This window comes from Microcaecilia unicolor, chromosome 1, assembly GCF_901765095.1.
Source record: "Microcaecilia unicolor chromosome 1, aMicUni1.1, whole genome shotgun sequence".
NCBI lineage: Eukaryota > Metazoa > Chordata > Amphibia > Gymnophiona > Siphonopidae > Microcaecilia > Microcaecilia unicolor.
The window spans coordinates 693,376,017-693,398,135 of NC_044031.1; the positions used below are offsets into that span (position 1 = coordinate 693,376,017).

The following is a 22,119-nucleotide window of genomic DNA, read 5'->3' on the forward strand; positions in this document are numbered from 1 at the left end:
ATACCTCATGCATTTACACGAATCTACGCGCATGGATTTACACCAGATTTTTATTGGCATAAATGAACGCGTGTAGCTTTATGCACTGCAGTATTGATAAGGCATTAATCTCATCCCATGGCGTTTCCTACCATCTCTATGCTGATGACTCCCAAATCTACCTTTCTACCCCTGATATCTCACCTTGCATCCAAACCAAAGTTTCAGCGTGCTTGTCTGACATTGCTGTCTGGATGTCTCAACGCCACCTGAAATTAAATATGACCAAAACCGAGCTTCTCATTTTCCCCCCCAAACCCACCTCCCCGCTCCCCCCGTTTTCTATTTCTGTTGATGGCTCTCTCATTCTCCCTGTCTCCTCAGCTCGAAACCTTGGGGTCATCTTTGACTCTTCTCTCTCCTTCTCTGCTCATATCCAGCAAATTGCCAAGACCTGTCGTTTCTTTCTTTACAACATCCGTAAAATCCGCCCCTTTCTTTCCGAGCACTCTACCAAAACCCTCATCCACACCCTTGTCACCTCTCGTTTAGACTACTGCAATCTGCTTCTTGCTGGCCTCCCACTTAGTCACCTCTCCCCTCTCCAGTCGGTTCAAAACTCTGCTGCCCATCTCATCTTCCGCCAGGGTCGCTTTACTCATACTACCCCTCTCCTCAAGACCCTTCACTGGCTCCCTATCCGTTTTCGCATCCTGTTCAAACTTCTTCTACTAACCTATAAATGTACTCACTCTGCTGCTCCCCAGTATCTCTCCACACTCGTCCTTCCCTACACCCCTTCCCGTGCACTCCGCTCCATGGATAAATGCTTCTTATCTGTTCCCTTCTCCACTACTGCCAACTCCAGACTTCGCGCCTTCTGTCTCGCTGCACCCTACGCCTGGAATAAACTTCCTGAGCCCCTACTTCTTGCCCCATCCTTGGCCACCTTTAAATCTAGACTGAAAGACTCTTTAACATTGCTTTTGACTCGTAACCACTCGCCTCCACCTACCCTCCTCTCTTCCTTCCCGTTCACATTAATTGATTTGATTTGCTTACTTTATTTATTTTTTGTCTATTAGATTGTAAGCTCTTTGAGCAGGGACTGTCTTTCTTCTATGTTTGTGCAGCGCTGCGTACGCCTTGTAGCGCTATAGAAATGCTAGATAGTAGTAGTAGTAGTAGCCTATTCTATATACTGTGCCTTAATTTTATAGAATACGCTTATTTCCACGTCAGATTTTTTAGGCGCCATATATAGAATCTAACCCTATATGTAGAATCTAGTCCAGTGTGCCCAAAAGGACATCTCTTCTTTGGCTAAAAATAATTCTGCTGTTGAGACGCACATGTACTTTTAGCCAAGCAGCCAATATTCAGCTTACATCAGTATTTGCCTAGTTCTGGATTACAGTTTGGATGCCGGTGGTAGAGAATGACACAGGGACAAAGTTTGTCCCTGTCCCCATGGGTTCTATCTCCGTCCCCACCCTGTCCCGCAGGCCTTGTCTCCATCCCCGCCCCGTCCCCAAAGGTTCTGTCCGTGTCCCCGCCCCATTCCTGTGGGCTCTGTCCTCATCTGCAGAAGCCTTGAACACTTAGGATTTTATATTTAAATCTTTTTATTAAAGTATAAAAAGGAACAATATGCTATGCAACTGTTGTGTATAAATTACAAATAGAAAACAATAATAACAATGAGCAGCTATAATAATCCTCCTTCCCACCACTCCCCTCTACCCTTCCAACCCCAACAATAGGTGAATTCTACTACACCAAGGAATCCTAATTCACACTGTTAACTTAACCCTCCATTGCCCCAGGTACAAATAAGTACCTGTATATAATATGTAAGCTGCATTGAGTCTGCTATGAGTGGGAAAGCACGGGGTACAAATGTAAGAAAAATAAAAAAAAATGTCCAGGGCTTTAAAATACAACCTGTTCTATATGCCCTAGAGGGGAAAAATATGCCCTGTGAAGCACTGTTATGGTTTTTTAAATCTGTGGATAAATAAGAAATCAACAATCTCAGGATTCAATCTAGCTCTCCTGTCTTCCACAGTCCTTCCTGCAATAGAAGATGTCTTCTGAGAAGATGTGCTGGTAGCAGGATGTACAGGATTCCCCCATGCAAATTTTGCTAGTTGTGGCCAGTACGTTTGCTTGTTTTTCCAAAAAATCAAAATATCTTTGTAGGCATCACTTAAACATAAATAACAGTCCAGTTCATTTATAGGCCCCGACCCTGTGGGATCTGTCCCTGTCCCCATCCCCGCGGTTACTGCGGTTCCCCGTCCCCGTGTCATTCTCTAGCCGGTGGTATTTTGGAAGCTGATGGAGGAGCTAGTGTGGTGATGCCCAAATGCTTTAGAATTCAGTAGAAGTTGGATACTTAAATTGTTTCAGACATAGAGAAATGATTTCTTTTTAGGGAAGAAGATATGGGTGCTTCTTCACTTGTGTAAAATTTCACAAAAAAGACGGAGTTCTCGTTGCTTAAAGAGAAAGCTAGTGGCTTAAACATTAACTTCCTATTACATTTCTTTGAAATTGTGACTTTACTTATAAGGATGAATTCCTATGTATTTTACAACTCTGAGTTAAAGGCGTGATTGTCTGAATATCTTCTGGTTAATTCATGATGGATGTGTTGTCTTTGCGTTAGTAATATGTGCTGCTCTTTTCCCCAGTATTTCCCTTGAATGTAGGAGATTGTTAGTTTTCTGTTATGGATTTCTCTTTCATTTCCTTTTTTTTTTTTCTCTTGGTATTTACTTGTGTTGAAGTCCCGAGTTTACTATTTCAAAAATAAAAAGTTTACTTCCTATCCCAGGAAAATCTTTCATTTGCATTTGATTCTGTTTTTAGGTTGTGATAGATCATTCTTTGACATTGGTGCTCATTTCTCCTTGCAGGAGCTGTATGAGGCTGGTGTAAAGAGGAAGGGAACTGATGTGGCCAAATGGATCTGCATTATGACTGAAAGACCCATACCCCATCTGCAGAAAGGTACAATGAAATACATTTTTATTAATATATATTACCTCACAATGCACTTTGATTAGCAAGGTGATGAGATTGACTTGCTGGTGATTGACTCCAGGCCTGGATTGAGGAAGAGGCAAACACCTCCAGCCCCAAATTTTGATAGGTGCCATAGTTTGATCTGGGCCTGGTGTGGCTGTGTTAGAAGATTCTCCACATCAGTGGCTCTTATCCAGTAACTTCAGTGTGGGGCCTTTCAGTAGTCTTGTTCTGATAGGCCGTGCAGTTTCCTGTCTCCCGCATGGGTTTTCATGGTGAGAGAAAAAGGGCATTATAGAGCCTTTCTCAGTGAGTGCTGGAAAGCCCCATACTGAAGTTACTTACTGTCATGGTCTTACTGTGACTTTCACTGCATTGTTCCCTTGCTCTAACTGCCACCTACCAGGCCTTCCCCACACTGAGGAGACGACATGCTCCTAGGTTGCATGAGTTCGCAGCAGGATGATGTCACGGCCCCAGACGCACTTAACCGCAACCCGATGCTTGCTCCATTGCCTTTGCATCTAGAGCGCTTTTTCCTGAGATACTACAGCGCTTGTTCCTGATAGAGTTCCTGAGATGCTACAGCGCTTGTTTCTGGAAGCCTACTGTGTGGTTCCTGAGATAATATAACTTACTGTTGCCAAGTCTTGGCGGTGACTTGTCAGCCATAGCCTGGTTATTCCACTGTGGTCCAAAGGCTCACAGTTAGACGTGACACTTACTATGGTTGCTGCTGCATAGTGGAAATTGAGAAGGAGTATATAACAAGCTATAGATATGGACGTCCATCATAAACCTGCCACTGAAGATGACTGAAATTTACCAGCTCATTTTTAAAATTCCAGCCATGGTGTTTAAAGAAAGTACGTATATTCTGCTCTGCTAGACATGTGATCAGTGGCACCTAATATATGTAACTGGGGGGGGTCAACATTCAGCTGGTGGTAGTCAGTGTTTTTTTTCTAAAGCGCTGGTCATCATTATTAATACCTGGATATTTAGTACCAGGTCATACCAGATACTAGTGCTGAATAGCTAGATAGAGTGTGACTAGCGGCACTTATTATTACTTTACTTTTTTTCTTATGAATCGCTAACATACCCCATCATTGGAGCTCAGAGCGATTTACATCATTAAGAGAGCCAATCAAACATCGGGAATAATAACAAACAATTCACATAATTCATGCACATATATAATATCTATAAATAGTTATTCTAAAAATACTCAACCCCCCACTATATAGTTCCCAAACAAATAGGACTTGAGAGCTGTATGAAAAATCCTATAACAAGAAATACATCTTATCATATTTGGAATATTATTCCACCATTTGGCAACCAAATAGGGAAAGGTAGCTGAGTGTACTTTATATATATATATATATATATATATATATATATATATATATATATATATATTCCGTAATTTGACACAATCAATGGTATTGAGCCACACAGATTATTGCAATGGGAATATATGTGGGTTGTAAAGTGCAGCTTATGAAAAAACTCCAGACAGCCCAAAACATAGCTGCCAGACTGATATTCAACAAAAAAAGATTTGATAGCACAAAACCTCTTCGATTAAAATTACACTGGCTCCCTATCAAGGACCGCATTACTTTCAAAATTTGTTCTCTGGTCCACAAGATAATCTACGGTGAGGCCCCAGGATATATGATTGATTTAATAGATCTTCCAGCTAGAAATAGAATCAGTTCATCACGTACTTATCTGAACCTTCACTAACCAAACTGTATTGGACTCAGATACAAATCAACCTATGGATCCAATTTTTCATACTTAAGTACTCAAATGTGGAATGCATTACCAAAGAGTGTGAAAACAGTGCACGATCATCTAAACTTCTAACAAACTTTAAAGACCTGTCTGTTTTGCAAGGCCTACCCTATTGATTCTACTTAAAAGCCTCAACTCTACAATACATCTTTACATACATTGCAATGGACATTTTATTTCTTATTTCCTTGTCCCTTATTGTACCCATTTACCCCTACCTGACCCTTTTTCTAATTGTATTTGTTTAATACCTACCGTATTTGGCGTTCACCATTATGGTATTTTGTAAGCCACATTGAGCCTGCTAATAAGTGGGAAAATGCGGGATAAAAATGTTGCAAAATATAACACAGCATTTCTCAGCTGGTGTGCCATGGCTGCTCCACAGGGGTGCTGCTGGAGTTTGGTGTCACTCTTGGCCCCTCCCCAGCCAGCGACCTGGCATTTTAAGTTTTCTAGACAGCGATTCAGACAGCCTGCTAGTGCCAACCTTGAGTCTTCTCTCTGATGTAACTTCCCACTTCCGCACAGGTGTGAATTATCAGAGAGAAGACTTGCATTGGCGCAAGCAGGCTATCTAAATTGCTGCCTCTGACCACTACAGAAGAAAACTTAAAATGCTGGGCTTCTGGCTGGAGAGGGTGCAGCTGTGTGAGGTAATTGGCTCTCACGTGGGGCTCTTTGTACTGCATCACCTTTTAACAAAATACAGGACTTGCGCTGTAAACTGCTTTAAACTCTCTGGGTAGCCAGGCAACATAGTAAGGAAGGTATGTTATTGTGTGTACATATATACGATCAGTGCACTGTACATGAACACATTTTCCCCTTTCCATCTTCCTCTCCTCCTTCCTAATTTAGGAGCCTAAAAGTTATCAGGTCAATATTCAAAGTGATTTAACAGGCCAGAAATGGCTTCTGGCTGGTTAAATTACCTATTCGGGACTAACTGCTAATTTTCAGCAGCACTTAACTGGTTACTGCTGTTGAAAATAACCAGTTATCACTGAACTGAGTCAGCATTTGGTCAATTAAATGCCAATATTAGCACTTAACTGGCCAAGGTCCCTGCATACATAGGACCGCGTAAAAGTCAGTTCTATCTTTATGCGGTGCCCCATGGCCGGTAAGTTCTGAATATTGTACTTGGCCAGCTATGCAAACCTGGAAAGTTAATGCCGCTGCCTGGATATGGCCAGGCATTGAATTTCTGAGTTTAATGATCGTGGCGACCAGCAAAACACTGATTGCCGCCAGCTGAATATCGGGCCCTATGCTTATAAACTTAGGCCTGCCATTCATTTGTCTAGATTTATGAGCCTAGTGCTGAAATTCAGTGCTAAGCTCCTAACTATGTTCCCCTGCCTTAAATCCGCCTTTATTGCCACCCATTTTTATGCTCTTAAATTTAGGAGTTTAGTGAAATTTTGAGTATAAAGTTATTCACTCAGTCCTAGTAAATTTTCAAAGAGGCAAATTTAGGAACATAACTCTCTAAAAGTTCTAATCAGAACTCTCCAAAATGATGATTAATAATGCAAAATCTTTGAAAAATATACAGCAACTAAATATAAACTCAGTGTAGATTCACTTGATTATGTAAAATGTCTCATAAATAAAAATATATAAACAAAATAAAGTACCTAACTTACCCTCCTGTTTACTAAGCTGCGCACAAATGCCGACACAGTCCATTCACTGAGGGGCCCTTTTACAAAACGGCAGTAAGCCCAATGCGAGCTTGCCGCTCACTAAAAGGGAAGTACCACTGGACTACTGCACCTAGCGCACACCATTTCTGGAACAAAAAAAATATTTTTATCTTTGTAGCATCAGTGTGCACCCGGCAGTAATCTGGCAGTGCTGTGCGCTGCTCGGATATTGCCAGGGTAGCAAGAGAGCCCTTACCACCACCTCAGTGGGTGGTGGTAAGTGCTCCCCCCCCCCCTCACCGCTGAAATGGCCACGCGGCAAGTTCACTTGCCACACAGCCATTTCTTTAAGAAAAGGAAAACCTGCCTTTTACCTGCTGCGGTAAAAGGGGGCCTCGGCAAGTGTCAAAAACACACTTCAAGGCAGCGCAGGCCCTCTTCTGCTTCAGCTTTGTAAAAGGACCCCTTAGTAAACAGGGGGTTAATAATGCAGAGAATGTACAGGAGGAGTAATTTAACAGTTATCATGAATGGAAGAGTCTGACAAAGACTCGCAACAGGGGCGTTCTGCTCAGCAGCTTGTAGATTCAATTTTATCAGCACTGCTCTCCTCTTGTAGATATTTAAATGTCTCTGTCGTATTTCCCCCTCTCCCCCTTTTCTTGCAAAGTGTATATATATATATATATATATATATATTGAGATCTTTAAGTTTCTCCACATACCCTTTATGATGAAGACCACTGACCATTTTATTAGCTGCGCTACAGGTGTAATAATTTATAATTATCTTCTGGTGTCATTTTAGTATTTGAGAGGTACAAGAGCTACAGCCCCTACAACATGGAGGAGAGCATCAGGAAGGAGGTGAAAGGAGACTTGGAAAATGCCTTTGTTAATCTAGGTAAGGATGTGCGTGGTCTACCTTTCATTGCATAGTTGGGTGGTGCTGTTCTGTTGGGCAGTAGGGACAGCCCTAGGATAGAAAGCTCACTCTGTAGGTAAGTCAACACCTTTTTCATTTTTACTGAAATGAAAAAGCTGTAAGGCAAATGGAAGCTTGCCAAATTTCAAGGTAGTCTCAAACATGTCTGTGTTAGACATTGGTCTTAGACTAAAACATAAATTCTGGCAAGCGACAATCACCTAGTGTAACCCATGGTTTGCTTAAAAACATGATAGAGTGGGCCCCCAGGTAGCAGGTCATTAGGGGAGTGACTGGAGAACCCGGGAGGATCTCAGAGGATATATAAAGGAAACCTTGTGGGAAGGATTTTGCCTCTGGTTCTGCCTCTAGATAAAGTAACCAGCTCTGGTTGTGGGAGTTTGGTGTTACTGTTGGTTCCCCTGCCAGACGACCCATTTCAAGAGAAGGGGAAGTCCTGTAGCATTGTAACCAGTGGATAGATTACCTGAACAGTAAGCTGTTATATTGCAGCAACCAGTTGAGGAGTCCGAACTCGATGGATTGGAGAGTCTGGCCGTAACTGGGGCTCGGGTGGAACTGCAGTCTACCCTTGGTTGATAGCGAGACCTTTGGGGTGGCAGCCCGAAGGGAGTATATAGTTACTGGAAGCCTGGCCCGGATGGTATTGAAGTACATGGGGAGTGTGAAATCTGCTCTGGGTTCTAATCGAGCTGCAGGACAGGCACGAGGGTTAAACACTTGTGTTAACCCAGAAATTGTGTATTGCTTATGGAATTATAATTGAACTGTATGAAGACCAATACAGTGGAAACTATCAGTTAAGAGTTAATAAATGTTCTAGTTCTTTTAATCCTCTGAGTGTCGTGTGGTACCTGAGTGGATGAGCTGACGGGGCCAAAGTGAGTAAATGACAATAACAAGCAGTGCCTCTTGAGCCCCTTCTAACCCGGGATAGCAGGACTGGGTTACACTAGCAAAGACAGAAGATAAAGATAGGCAGAAACCAGACTCTTGGTGCTTTGAACTGAAAGATGCTGGTTTGTTGCATGTGTAGCTGTAGGGAGTTTCTAGCCCCCCCCCCCCAAAAAAAAAAATTGTAGAATGTGAATTCCAGTTCAACTTTTATCATCACTACAGTTGCTGTTCCCTGGCATATTGTGATACCATAGTTAATAGGGATGTTCAGGAAAATATTGTTTGTTTTTGTTAAATTTTTGTTTTTTTGGGGAAAATCACAAAGAATATATGCATGCACTAATTTGCAATAGTTCACACTATTAATGACACAGAAAAAAGCCCTGAAATATTTTTTTTTGGAGGGAGGGGGGGTTGTTTCCTTATTTCGGACTAAAAATGACATTTCCCATCCCTAATCAAAAGGCAAAAAGGATTCCTTTTCCCCTATATGATCTCTTTCTTGGCATTATTGCTTCTGATGGAGCACAGCAGTTAATTACAAGATGAATGAATGATCTTTTCACAAGTTCTAAAATAAGAATATTTTCACTGTCATAGCAATTAACTTTACTTGTTGATTGCTAAAATTGTTTTGCGATCAGAGTTCAGCCTCTGTTGAAAAAGCATCTATACACCTGTGAATAGCAGTATTTGAATGTGTAAATCACATACATATGTAAATTTCAATTTTTGGAGTTGGGCAGACTGGATGGACCGTACAGGTCTTTATCTGCCATCATTCACTATTTACATGTGGAGATCATCAGTACAGAGCCTTCTGAGGGACGTAATAAGGGTGAGTTTTGGTCAGGGCTTTGGTGGGGCAGAAGACTACATACATATATATATGTTCCCCATTTCACAAAGGGAATACATATCGATTGGGAAAAATATCTCCATCAGGTTTTACAGCAGCTCAGAGCCATGCACAGATTTCAAACAAGGGCTTTAAACGAGGGATTAAGAAAGTCCTTGGCCTTAATCTCCTGTTGTTTGTTTCTGCCTTTAAAATAAAACCACATTAAAATTGCAGCCTCACTACTTAATTGGTGGCCCTTACACATATAGGTTTGTAAAATGGGGCGGCTACATGTGTGAGTTTTCATCACTTAGATGTAGAACTTGTAAAATTGTCACTGCAACATGGAAGCTGCCAGGTTCGTACCATTCATTTTATTCATGTGGATCTGTACAAAATGACTGCTCCTTTTGCATGTGCACTCCTGCTCTGAGCATGTCTTGGCCTGGACGTCTCCATTCTGATCTCTTACATTCTGTGTAAAATGGGCCTTTCAGTGTTCATATCACATTGAGCTATCTGTTTGATGAATTGTAGGCTATCAGGCTTAGACTCTGATGTCTACAAGGGAGTCTTGGGAGCGTGGACCCCTTCACTTTCGGTTCAGGCACCCTAAAATTGCATCAGGTATCCGCTGCTATGGCTGGTGGGGAACCCCAAGCTCTACCAGCCGAAGTGGTCTTCCATCAGCAGCCTGGAGGTCGATGACACAATTTATGGGCCACTGCCACCGCTACCTCTTCGTACCCCCCCCCCCCCCCCCCGCCCCGCCTCACATGCTCAGTTCTGAAGAATCTGAGCATGTACCGGAAGGCAACCGCCTCGTACATGCTCTGTTTTCACTCATGGACAAAAAGTGAATGTGCACAGGAGGGGGACCCAGCATGACGATGACAGCCAATAGAAAGTGACATAAGCTGCCAGTGGAGGACCTCTTTGGCTGGTGAGGCTTAGGGAGCCCCACCAGCAGCTTCAGGTATTTGGAGTCACGGAAGGGGAGGGGAAGAACATGAAAAGCAAGGTGAGAGTGGAGAGTGGGGGGAAGGGCAAACATTTGTGCCTGCTTTCACTTTGGGCTCAGCCACCCCTTCCCCAAATTGGTGGTCTGGCTATGTGGCTGGTCTGTTGAACCCTGTTAGGACTGGAAGCCTTGGGCGAGATTCAGTTATTATGAGCCGCAGTGTGTTTGTGACTAAATTTCTGTTTTTACAAGGACTAAATTAAACCCTGTCTCTGTGGTGGATGGGAATCTTTACATTGGACTTTCTAAACCTGTCTGTACAAGCTCAGCAAGAGATGCTCTGTAAGGGGAATTTCCTTTCTTGCACAAGTTAGTATTTGGAAACTTCTCAGCAGAAGTTGCCAGAGCTTGTTTGCATCTATTTGACATTCACAGGATTATTTACAGCTTGTCTCTTCTTTTTTTTTTTTCCAGTCCAGTGTGTTCAGAACAAGCAGTTGTATTTCGCTGATAGGTTATACGATTCTATGAAGGTAAGTTATCCTGCATGGACTTCTAGTTCTGTAGACTGTGCCCCCACTCTCGGAAAGCTAGTGCATCGAAACTCATGTCAAGGACTTCAAAGTGAATGTTTACTGAATATAAACAGAAGTATACAATATTATACTTTGTAGTGTTTATTCTTTGAAAATTGCTTGTTAATTACCTTCTATATAGACCCTTTTACTAAGCCGAGGTAGGGCTACCGTGCGGGCAGTGTGGCCCAAATCGACCCTACCACTAGGGTAGCACGGACACCCAGCGATAATTGCAAAGTTGGCACACGCAGTTCCCTGTGGTAGAAAATAATTTTCTGTTTTCTACCGTGGGAGGTGTTCCTGGCGGTAATCGGCAGTGTGGTCGCATTGCCAAGCTCTGCCTGATTACTGCATGAGTATTGCGTGAGCCCTTAACTACCTTTTAAATAGGTGGCAGTAAATATCTGCATACTAATTTTAATATTGGCATACGGCCATTTACTGCCCCTTTTAAAAAAAGGCTTTTCTCCCGCCGCAGTAAAGAAATTGTCCAGCGTGCGCAAGTTTCACGCGCCAAAGCTTATGCAGGCCACTTTTTACCACAGCTTAGTAAAAGGGTCCCGTAGTTATGAGAAGGTGATTTTAGGATTAGTTGTGATTTATGCACCAAGCTAATTTGGAGGTGTAAATCACCTGACATTGTGAGCTTTTTATAAAATTCTATCACTGTTTTACACTCATGCAATTCATTTTCTGTCCTAGCCACCCTATACAAAATTGGGCTCAGGACTGCTATGATATTCTGAGCCCAATTTTGTATAGGGTGGCTAGGACAGAAAATGAATTGCATGAGTGTAAAACAGTGATAGTATTTTATAAAAAGCTCATAGTGTCACGTGATTTACACCTCCAAAGCAGTCCTTTATTAGAAATCATACAACACCTGGGATCTTTTATTTCCAGCATGGAATCTTTGTAGGTCTTGAGAACATTTAAAGAAGAAACACCAGTTTGTCCACTACAGTTGGCTCTTCAGAAGTTATCACAACTCTCAAAAATTATTTTTTTTTCTTGAACCCATATGGCTATCAAACCTCTCTGTACTTATTTCTGTAATGAAAGATGCTTTTTATAGGAGCAACATGAAAATGTCTAAAGATAATATTGCAAGTGAGCTTTTTTATTTATTTATACTTGTATCCCACAATTATCCATAAACAAGTTTTGGTTCAATGTGGCTTGCATTTAACAGTTGTTAGAGATTACATTGATTCAGTTACATTTACTAGGTTGTGTGATGCTGCGTTTTACAGTGGTTGGCAAGATAACTATTAGTGCGTATGGAATAGTCATGGGCTTCTTGAAAAGATATGCCTTAGTTCATTTCTTAAATGAAAGATGCATTATAGTTAGAGGTTGTGTTGTGTATTGTTCTTCCAGAATGATTAGTGCATATTTTATTCATAGAATTTCCTGAAGAGGTAGGTCTTTAGGTCTTTTCTGAATTGGAGGTAGTTCTTGATGCTTCTTATGACTATGGGAATTGAGTTCCACCATTTTGAGCCCAGGTAGCTAAATCCCGCCGTGTAAATGGACTTGTATAGTACCTTTTTGCAGTTGGGCAGGTGCAGTAGTAGGTAACCTCTGATTCCTGGGTTTGCATTTCTTGCTCATGGTTTGATCATGTCTAGCATGTAGTCCAGTGACATGCCAAACAGTATTTTAAAGATGATTGTGCTGGTTTTGAAAAATAGTCTGGCCTTGATCGGGAGCCAGTGTAGCATTATGAGTAATGGGATTGCTCTATCATATTTCGACTTTTTAAATATCAGTGTCGCTGCTGTGTTTTGGATGGTCTTCAACGATCATAGTAGGTTTTCTTTGCTGCCTACATATGCTGCATTACAGTAGTCTAGTAGGGACAATATCAGCGTCTGTACTATAAGACTGACTGACTGTGGAATTAGTCTCTGATTCTTCTGTTTCCCTAGTGTTTTGATGCTTTTTGATGTGATTGCAGCAACTTGGTCTTCAAGGGTCAGATGTTTGTCCAGAATGATTCCTAGTATTTTTATTTGTTTCGATTGTGTAAGATTGTTGATCTGTTATGAGGTTTTGCTAAGTAGTGGGATTGTGCTGGCTGATTCAGTTTAAGTTTGACAGTTGTGGCCCAGTTTTCCATGAAACCGGAGGCCTTTTCTTCAGATGTGGCACCACCTGCGCACTGTTGTAAGCTCCCACATCACATTGTCTTGGGATAATTCTTGTGTTGGTCTTGATTTGGGGGGAAGGGATTTTATATAATCTTCATGTAATTATATAATTGAAATCTTATGATGAACCTGCAGATTTAAGTCTCTTTTTTTTTTCTGATGCAACGGAAGGGGCGCTTTTTACAACGGTGTGGTAAAAACCAATGCATGCTTATCAAGCAAAAATTGGCATACCCTATGTGTTACATTGGGTTGTGTCTGGGGGTGGGTGGGGGTGGAGAGTAGGTGTGCTCTGTGCTGATGGTTACCACAGCTACTTTGCCATGCACTAACCAATTAGCAGAGCCCTTTCTTCCATCCATATACTAATGGCAAAATTAGGGGTCCTTTTTACTAAGCTGCTCTAAAACATGGCCTGTGGTAGTTAGTTTTAGCACATGGCTTTCCCATGTGCCGAGGCCACTTGTGTGGGTCCTCTTAGTAAGCAGCGGTAGGCACTAGCACATGCCTACTGTGTGCTAAACAGCACTGCTGCGGGACGCACCTGGGTATCCCACAGTAGTTTGCCAATCCTATACTAAAAAATAGGTTTTATTTTTTAGCACAGGGAGCATATTTATGGGCAGAGAGTAGGTGTTCCTTGCGGGAAAGCCACAAGTTAAAACTACCACAGGCCATTTTTTAGCACGGTTTAGTAAAAGGACCACTTAATGTGGTGGTAAAATGGTCACATTTTTCTTTTTTCCCTTAATGGCCACGTGCTAATTTCCCAATTAACTTGGGAGCGCTTACCACCATCTATTTTGTAGGCGTTAGGGGCTCCCACGCAAATCCGATGCTAATTGGCATGCAGTAATGCCTCTGTGTTTTTTTTTGGCGCAGGGTAGGCATGCGCTAATGCCAAAGGGCCATTAATCCAAAAAATAGCAAATTCCACCATTATTCCCCAGCGGTAAAAAAGGTCTTAATGCGTGGGAAAGAGCCGTGTAGGGACACACTAAAGCCACTTTTTAACACTGTTTGGTAATATGGCCCCATATTGTCCTAATACCACACAAAGGATCTGCTGTCAGCAAATGACAAAAAACTACCTGCAGGTGAAACTATATTAAAACCAGCAGGAAAAAAGGCCTCAAAGAGCTTCCAGGTCCTAAATCGATCTGTTGAAGCTATATCGGGTCCATAGACCCTGCTTTCATCCTTGGCCAAAAAAACCTGCTGCTGTATCAACCTACTGGTGAAAAACTATATCTATAACTTCATAGGCAATAATGTTATATTTATTTTATAACATTCAACACCACACTTATCTTTGTAGTGGGTGCTTCCTGGACAGTGTAACATGCTGTGTTCCTCTTTCTTTTGTTAATGTGCCGAGCCGACGGTGGCCATCATTTCGCATGGCTGCTTCAGGGCTTCTGTCTCACATTCTAAAAAAAAAAGAGGAAATCAAGTAATATCAAATGCACTATGAAGTTCTATTGTCCTAACCTCAACCATTGTCCTGAGCTTCAGCGTAGGGTGTCTCATGGAGACTGTGGATAATTATTTGGAAGTAGTGCTTACTATCAAGGGAAATCTCACTTATGGTAGTCTCCCAAGGGTGGAAATTCCTGCTGAAATGTCTGGACAGTACAGAACATAGATTTTTTTTTTTTAAACAAATCTTCACTGTAGCAGATTCCTTTGGAAATAAAATTCCTAGAACAGCCACACTTATTTAGAAGTTCCTTTTGTAAAGGGTCTTCACCTATTTTATGCCGTTGGCAGAAATTTTTGGTCTTCTATTTTATGCTTTTTGCAGAAAGTTTTACTTGAGATATATAAGAAGGTAGTGTGCACCCTGTTCTCCAACCTTCCCAACCTACCTTGGGTCTCCCCCATCTCCAAACCTCTTACCCCATTCATGGGCCTGTAAATTGTTCACAAGGCAGGTGCAGCTCCCAGTTACTCCAGTCCTACTGATGCAATAGTGTAAATGGTGTTAGCTGACCAGAAGCCAGTGCCGTTTTGTTGTGCAGCATGCATTTAAAAGTGGGAGCCAGGGCTGGATATTAGGCATGCAGGGTTCCAGTGCAGAAATCTGAGAGGGCCCTCAAAGTCCTTCAGTTTCAGAGAGGCTTTGGAGCCCCTGGTTGCTCATCCCCCCCCCCCCCCCCCCATGCCAGCCCTGGCTGGACCCGTTTGAATTACTGCATTGGTGGTATACAAACAAGCGGAGACTTCAGCCCCATAAAGAGTTTTCATGGATAGAGTGAACTTTATGACACTTTTCTCAACTTTGGCAACTTGTGTATTTCCAGGGCAAAGGGACCAAAGACAAGGTTCTGATCAGGATTATGGTATCTCGCAGCGAGATTGATATGCTAAAAATCAGAAGTGAATTCAAAAAGAAGTACGGCAAATCCCTGTATTACTTCATTGGCGTAAGTAACTCTTTCAGTCTTCTGAGCATCTCGCTCTGTTCCATCTCTTTTTGAATTTCATTCTCAAAAGTTCAATTAAAATATGTAGCATGAGACTGTACTGCCATTCAAAGAAACACTCTGTTGTATGACACCGGTAATCTAAACTAACATGTATTACAGTAGTGTAATGCATGTTATTGGTGTGTTTAACGCATGTTATGGGGCAAATCATGTGTGTCTTTGTCTTAAAGTGCCTTAGTAACTACCCCCCCACCCCATTTTCAAATGGAGGAAAAAAAAGTTAGTTGGAATTGCCATGAGCCCCAGTAAAGAGTCCTCAAAGTTGTTTTCTCCTGTGCTCCAGATCGGTTTACGGGAATTGGCAAGATCCTGGCATCAGGTTTGACTTCTGAGATGTTCCTGTGGCAGAAATGGCAATGATGAGGATTTGTATTCCCCTATTGGTCTCTAAATTTGAATTTTTTTTTTAATTTTATTTTGCAGCAAGACACAAAGGGTGATTACCAGCGGGCTCTTCTAAACCTATGCGGAGGAGATGATTGAAAGCTGAAACTCAGTGTCTGGGTACTTCCCCTGCTGTTCTTACTGAGTCCACCTATGTAGCTCACTGTAACCAGCATCCGTATTTAGCAGACTGCTGGGGCTCTTTGCTTTCCTGTATCTTCTCTAGGCCACACTGCTTTGCTTGTCTTCCCCTTAATGTGTTAAAAGCAAAAAGGCCAAAGAATTCTAACATTCCAGAGGTAAAGGTTGGAACCTTTTTTGTGACAGAATTGCATCTCTCCTAAACCATTTACTGTAACAGACAAATAAAATTGACTTTTTACTTTAAAACAAAGTAGCTTTTGCTATCTGTTTTGAAAATCTAAGTGAGCTGTTTTGAAGATTTGTTAAGTACGACTGCCATATTCTCATTTGGATTGTGTGTGAATAAGTTTGATTTCCAGCTCTTTAAGGGCTCTGGTGTGCTTTAAAAATAGCAGTAAACCAAACAAATAAATAGAAAATAAAGATTTCCCAGCTGGAAATGTGGACGTGCAATAGAACAGATAAGAAAATAAGAAAAGCCATGCCGGGTCAGACCACAGACCATTGAGCACAGCATCCTGTCCCTGACAATGGCTGGCCTGAGTCACAAGAACTGGAAAGAACCCAAAAAGTAGATCTATTTCCCATAGTTCATTTCCAGGTATGAACAGTCGCTCTCCCAAATCTTCCAGGCTAATCATTTTTTTTATAGACTTTTCCTCCAGGAACTTCTCCAATTTTCTTTGTAATCCTGCTATGTTGGTTACCTTGACCACATCCTTTGGCAACAGATTCTATAACTTAATTATGCTGCATGAGAAAAATGCTTTCTACGATTGTTTGCTATAATTTTCCTGTGAACTGTACCCAGTTAATAGCCCTGAACAGTGAAGTCCTTTATTCGTCCACAGATGGACTGCAGCCTGGGCTAGGCCTCCTATTTTCTGCCACTCTCAGTGCTCCAGAGATGTAGCTTTCACTGTATAAAAATGGGACTGTAGCTTTTAAAAAGAAGGGAAATACTAAGAGTGCATTAGTAAAAACCTGTTCTTCTGGGAAAAATAGTGTTTTATATGTGAAAATAAGCATTTTCAAATAGGTCACCATGTGTGAGTATTGTTAAAACACATAAAATTACCCTCCATGGGAGTTATTCTTTTTTTTAGAAATTTAATTTATTGAACTAGTAGAGCAAGTAAACAACAATCTCAAAAGCAGAAAGATAACAACAAAGATCACCCCCCAACAAACACCCAAACCTCCCACAAGTAGACTGGTGTTTATTTAACCAGGGCTCTAGGGACTGGTGTCGTGGTTGATGATACGTTGAAACCTTCTGCTCAGTGTGCTGCTGTGGCTAAGAAAGCAAATAGAATGTTAGGTATTATTAGGAAAGGAATGGAAAACAAAAATGAGGATGTTATAATGCCTTTGTATCTCTCCATGGTGCGACCGCACCTCGAATATTGTGTTCAATTCTGGTCACCGCATCTCAAAAAAGATATAGTGGAATTAGAAAAGGTGCAGAGAAGGGCGACGAAAATGATAAAGGGGATGGGACGACTTCCCTATGAGGAAAGGCTAAAGCGGCTAGGGATCTTCAGCTTGGAGAAAAGGCGGCTGAGAGGAGATATGATAGAGGTCTATAAAATAATGAGTGGAATTGAACGGGTAGATGTGAAGCGTCTGTTTACGCTTTCCAAAAATACTAGGACTAGGAGGCATGCGATGAAGCTACAATGTAGTACATTTAAAACGAATCGGAGAAAAGTTTTCTTCACTCAACATGTAATTAAACTCGAATTCGTTGCCAGAGAATGTGGTAAAGGCGGTTAGCTTAGCGGAGTTTAAAAAAGGTTTGGACGGCTTCCTAAAGGAAAAGTCCATAGACCGTTATTAAATGGACTTGGGGAAAATCCACTATTTCTGGGATAAGCAGTATAAAATGTGTACTTTTTGGGGATCTTGCCAGGTATTTGTGACCTGGATTGGCCACTGTTGGAAACAGGATGCTGGGCTTGATGGACCTTTGGTCTTTCCCAGTATGGCAATACTTATGTACTTATGCCAGATCTCATAGCGCTGCTAAATTTTTGAAAATGCAGCTAAGCGTCCCCGTCGCAATGCAATCAATTTAGACATTTGAGAGAAAAAGTCCAACTTGCAAAGAATTTGAGGCATGGCTGGCAAGGCTTGCTGTCGCCATACCTAGGCCAAAGCCAATTTCGTTGCCACAAACAAATGAATTGGCAGTTTATGGTGGTCCACAGTGATCTCACACGGCTTAAACCACTAAAAGTATGTTTTAGGATGTGGAAATATATAATCTTTAGATACTGTCACAATATACTAATTTCCACTGAATGAAAGAATAAAAATATTCCACTATAGCACCATTCAGTGTATAAGAGAAAAAAAGGCCTCACAGAGCTCCTAGACTATGAACATCTATCGGAGCTTAAACGGATCACTTTAGACCCTCTGTTCATCATTGGCCAAAACCTCAAATAGTGTGTGATAAAACATTTTAGATGGCAAGGCATGTAAATGGTGGTATTCTAGTCATTTAGATTGGGATTATTTTGTGTAATTGTTGGGCTTATGCTCTTTTTTTTTTTTCTTTACCTGCTTAGAACTTGTTGGTTATAGCGGGTTATAAGACCTTGATGAAATGTAATGTAATTTGTGTGTATAGCCTGGCAGCTAGTGGAGGAGTAGCCTAGTGGTCAGTGCAGTGGACTTTGATCCTGGGGAACTGAGTTCGATTCCCACTGCAGCTCCTTGTGACTCTGGGCAAGTCACTAAACCCTCCTTTGCCACTGGTACAAAATAAGTACCTGAATATATGTAAACCGCTTTCAATGTAGTTGCAAAAAAAACCTCAAAGGCGGTATATCAAGTCCCATTTCCCTTCCTTCCCTTCCCTAATTCTCTAAAACATGCCTCAAGATGAGCATGCAAATTTGGGTGCACACCCAAATTGTGCACGCATCTCAATTGAATAATAAGCCAATTAGCACCAATAATTGGCTTTTTAACAAGCAATTATTGGCATTAATTGACAATAATTAACAAGCACGTGCATAAATGTAGGCATGTGATCTGCGCCTAAATTTTAAGCATGTCCTGGAAAAGGGGATGTGGAAATGGGAGGGTCGTGGGTGTTTCAGGGTGGAGGTGTGGGTGTAGATTCCAGTTACATGTGCGATTATAGAATAAGGAGTCTCTGTGCGTAAAATTAAGCACGGGCATTTGCACCCCCATTTTCATTGGTGCAAATGGACATGTCTAAATTTACGTACGACCCCTGTACTTAAGTGCTATTCTATAATCTCTGCCAAACTTTAGGTGTGGCTTAGAGAATACCACCTAAGCGGGGTGTTTTTGGCGCTGATTATTGGTGCCATTCATTGAATTTAGCCCTCTAATTTGATGGTGTGTACTTTGCTGGTGGACATGCGCATGTTTGGGTGGATAGTGGCAGAGCGTGCAAATTCTGGCTAGCCTCCAGGTTTGGGCATTTACACAAGCTACAGGGCTGCTGTAAGTGATCACATCATAAATGCATGCATGTTTCCTGCCATGTGCACTAATTTTCTTTATAGTAAACCTACTTTTCTTTATGGAGTAGGCTTGAAATAGATGCCTGCTTATCCTCTAATCCTACATGCCCCATTCTAGTCACATTTCCCTTTCCCTATTTGAGATTCTAGATGGAATGTTGCTACTATTGAGATTCTGTTGCTACTATTTGAGATTCTACATGGAGCCTGTTTTACATGTACAAAATGGCTGTTATAGGAATGCATGACCACAAATGTGTCTAAAGGAGGTGCATTGAAAGAATTTGCCCACTTTCTGCCAGATTCCGAAATCCAGATGTATTCTATAACAAAGCGCGTAACTTATTGGTTTAACAAGTTACTCAGCAATGATAACAGCACTTAGCAAGCAATAATGAGCACTAATTAGCAATAATTAGAATGTGCACGCACAACTCACTAAGCATATTCTGTAATGAACTGCACCTGAATTCTAATGCATGAAGTTCAAAAGAGGTGTGGCTATGGGTGGGGAAATGAGCGTTCTCAAATTTACACACATAGTTATAGAATATGACCCAGTGTGCGTAAATCTACATGCAGGGATTTCCACCACGTTTTCATTGGTGTAAATGGAGGCGTGTAGTTTTAGGCACTGGGATATCAACTAAGCGTATTCTGTATACTGCGCCTAAATCTAGGTGCCACTTGTAAAATATGCTTAGGTTGAAATGTTTACCGCACGGATATTTTAGGCACCTTATATAGAATCTGGCCCTTTATGCCCTCTGCACATACCCTCTCACGCCATAGGAGCTTGCTTACATTTACATGCCAGTTGTGCGTATAAATTTATAGACTACTATCATCCACAGGCAGCAGTATCATGCCTAAGCACTATTGTGTAATTACACTCTCATCTTGCATAGCACGTAATTGATAGGAAACATTCACAAAGGTAGACATTTACATGGACATTTTACAGAATACTGCTAGACGTGCATGTAAATGTCACTTTTAGGCACAAGCATTTATGTGAGACATAGACCTGTTGTAAATGTAAATTTAGGTGTGATAATGTGGATTTTCACTGGTATTCTATAAGAACACATGTGCACATTAGTGTCCTTATAGAATATGCTCACTACCTGCCTAAATCGTGGTGCCCTGTTGTAAACCCTTCCTCCTTAGTGTTTACAGGGGCATGGATTGAGCTGAGCAGAGCTAGGATTGCAATGCATGTACGTATGTATTTTGTACACTATGCAGGTACATGCATGGAGTACCCACACATAGGTAGAAGTTTATGCATGGCCATTTGTACACTATTGGGACTGGTCCACAAGTGGAAGAAATGGCCTAGTGGTTAGAGCAATGGGCTGAGAACCAGAAAGCCAGGGTTTCTTCCTGCTTCTGCCATTGGGATGTCTGGGGGCCAGCATTCATAGTAGACTGCAAGGCCGCTGAGAGACAAACACCCCTTGAGGCCCCCCCCCCCACTGGGTCTGCTCTTGTGTGCCAGGACTGCGTTAACTCTGCTCTGCTGGACAGGTCCTTCTTCCTGCTGCATCCCCTCCTGTGTTTGTGGGAACAGGAACTACTTCACAGAGGAGGTGGGACGAGGCAGGAAGGAGGATCTGTGGTCAGCAGAGCAGAGTTAATGCGATAACCCGACTGTGGCACACAGGAGCAGGAGACCAATCAGACTTGCCAGCACTGGACAGGCCCCCCTCGGAGGCCAGGCCCTGGGGAGTCTTGCCCCCCTGCACCCCTTCCTCGGTGGCCCTGGTAGACGGGTCACACAGACATCCCAGCAGAATAGTGGGGCAGCCTAGGGGACACTGCAGTGGACTTCACATAAAAGGTCCCAGGTACACATCTCAAGTTTTGAGTTTTGTTTAGGCTTGATATATCACCCTAGAGCGCACTATCTGAGTGATTTACATTAAATTAAAATCTTAGGGGAGGAACAATGAAAGGATCTACAATTAATGATAGAAACCAGTAGAGAAGAAAACTGGAGAGGAGGGAGATAAGGAGAGCAGTATCAGTTAATTCTCACCATTACCCCTTTATATTGTATGGTGAAACCTCCAGGAACAGAGAAAAAATCGACCTCACTGTACACCAGTACAATAGCCCTAATGCTTGCAGGTGTCGCCTATATGTAGGTACAGTAGATACTGGGTTTTTTTTTTTAAGGCTCACACGTTCCACAACTGTACCAGTTAGAGTGGGATATGGGCCTGGGTCCCCTTCTCTGCAGTCCACTGCATTGACCACTAGGTTACTTCTGAGACCTGCTTGCTACTCTAATAGGAATGGCCATAACATCTGAAGCTTTCATAGAGCTTGGTGTATGTACTGTGATTGTCACATCATAGGGAGCTGCGAGGGAGTCATTGACCACTAAGGGAGTAAGGAGGGTTATGCCTTAATCCCTCCAGTGGTCATTTAGGGTGCCTTCTGGTCACTTAATCATGATTGAAACTGGTCTAGCCAAAAAAACCCATCTTCATTTTGGCCCTAGACATTTTCATTTTGTTCCATTATTGCAAAAAAATGTCTTTTGGGGCCACCCATCTCCTACCTGGGTCCTACTCAAAACAAACCTCCTTGAAATTTGGACAAATTGGAGCAAAATCCCCAAAAAATCAGGGTTTTGAAAATTGCAACTTGGACATTTCTGAGAGAAAAATGTCCTTCTGTCACCTTATGACTCTTTTGTTGTTTTGAAAGTGGGCCCATAAATCTCTCACTGTCTCAGGTACCCACTT

The 22,119-nt window shown here is 42.0% G+C and overlaps 1 protein-coding gene across 1 annotated transcript in view; it reads left to right on the forward strand.

Annotated features, from left to right (window-relative positions):
• Positions 1–15,982, forward strand: part of ANXA2 (annexin A2) — an 81,596-nt gene extending 65,614 nt beyond the window's left edge. Inside the window, exons 9-13 of the mRNA XM_030188451.1 lie at positions 2,901–2,994; positions 7,276–7,371; positions 10,587–10,645; positions 15,147–15,269; positions 15,756–15,982. Of these exons, the coding sequence (XP_030044311.1) occupies positions 2,901–2,994; positions 7,276–7,371; positions 10,587–10,645; positions 15,147–15,269; positions 15,756–15,815 (432 nt within the window). The 3' untranslated portion in view covers positions 15,816–15,982. The remainder of the gene's footprint in view (positions 1–2,900; positions 2,995–7,275; positions 7,372–10,586; positions 10,646–15,146; positions 15,270–15,755) is intronic.
• The last annotated feature ends 6,137 nt before the right edge of the window (positions 15,983–22,119 follow it).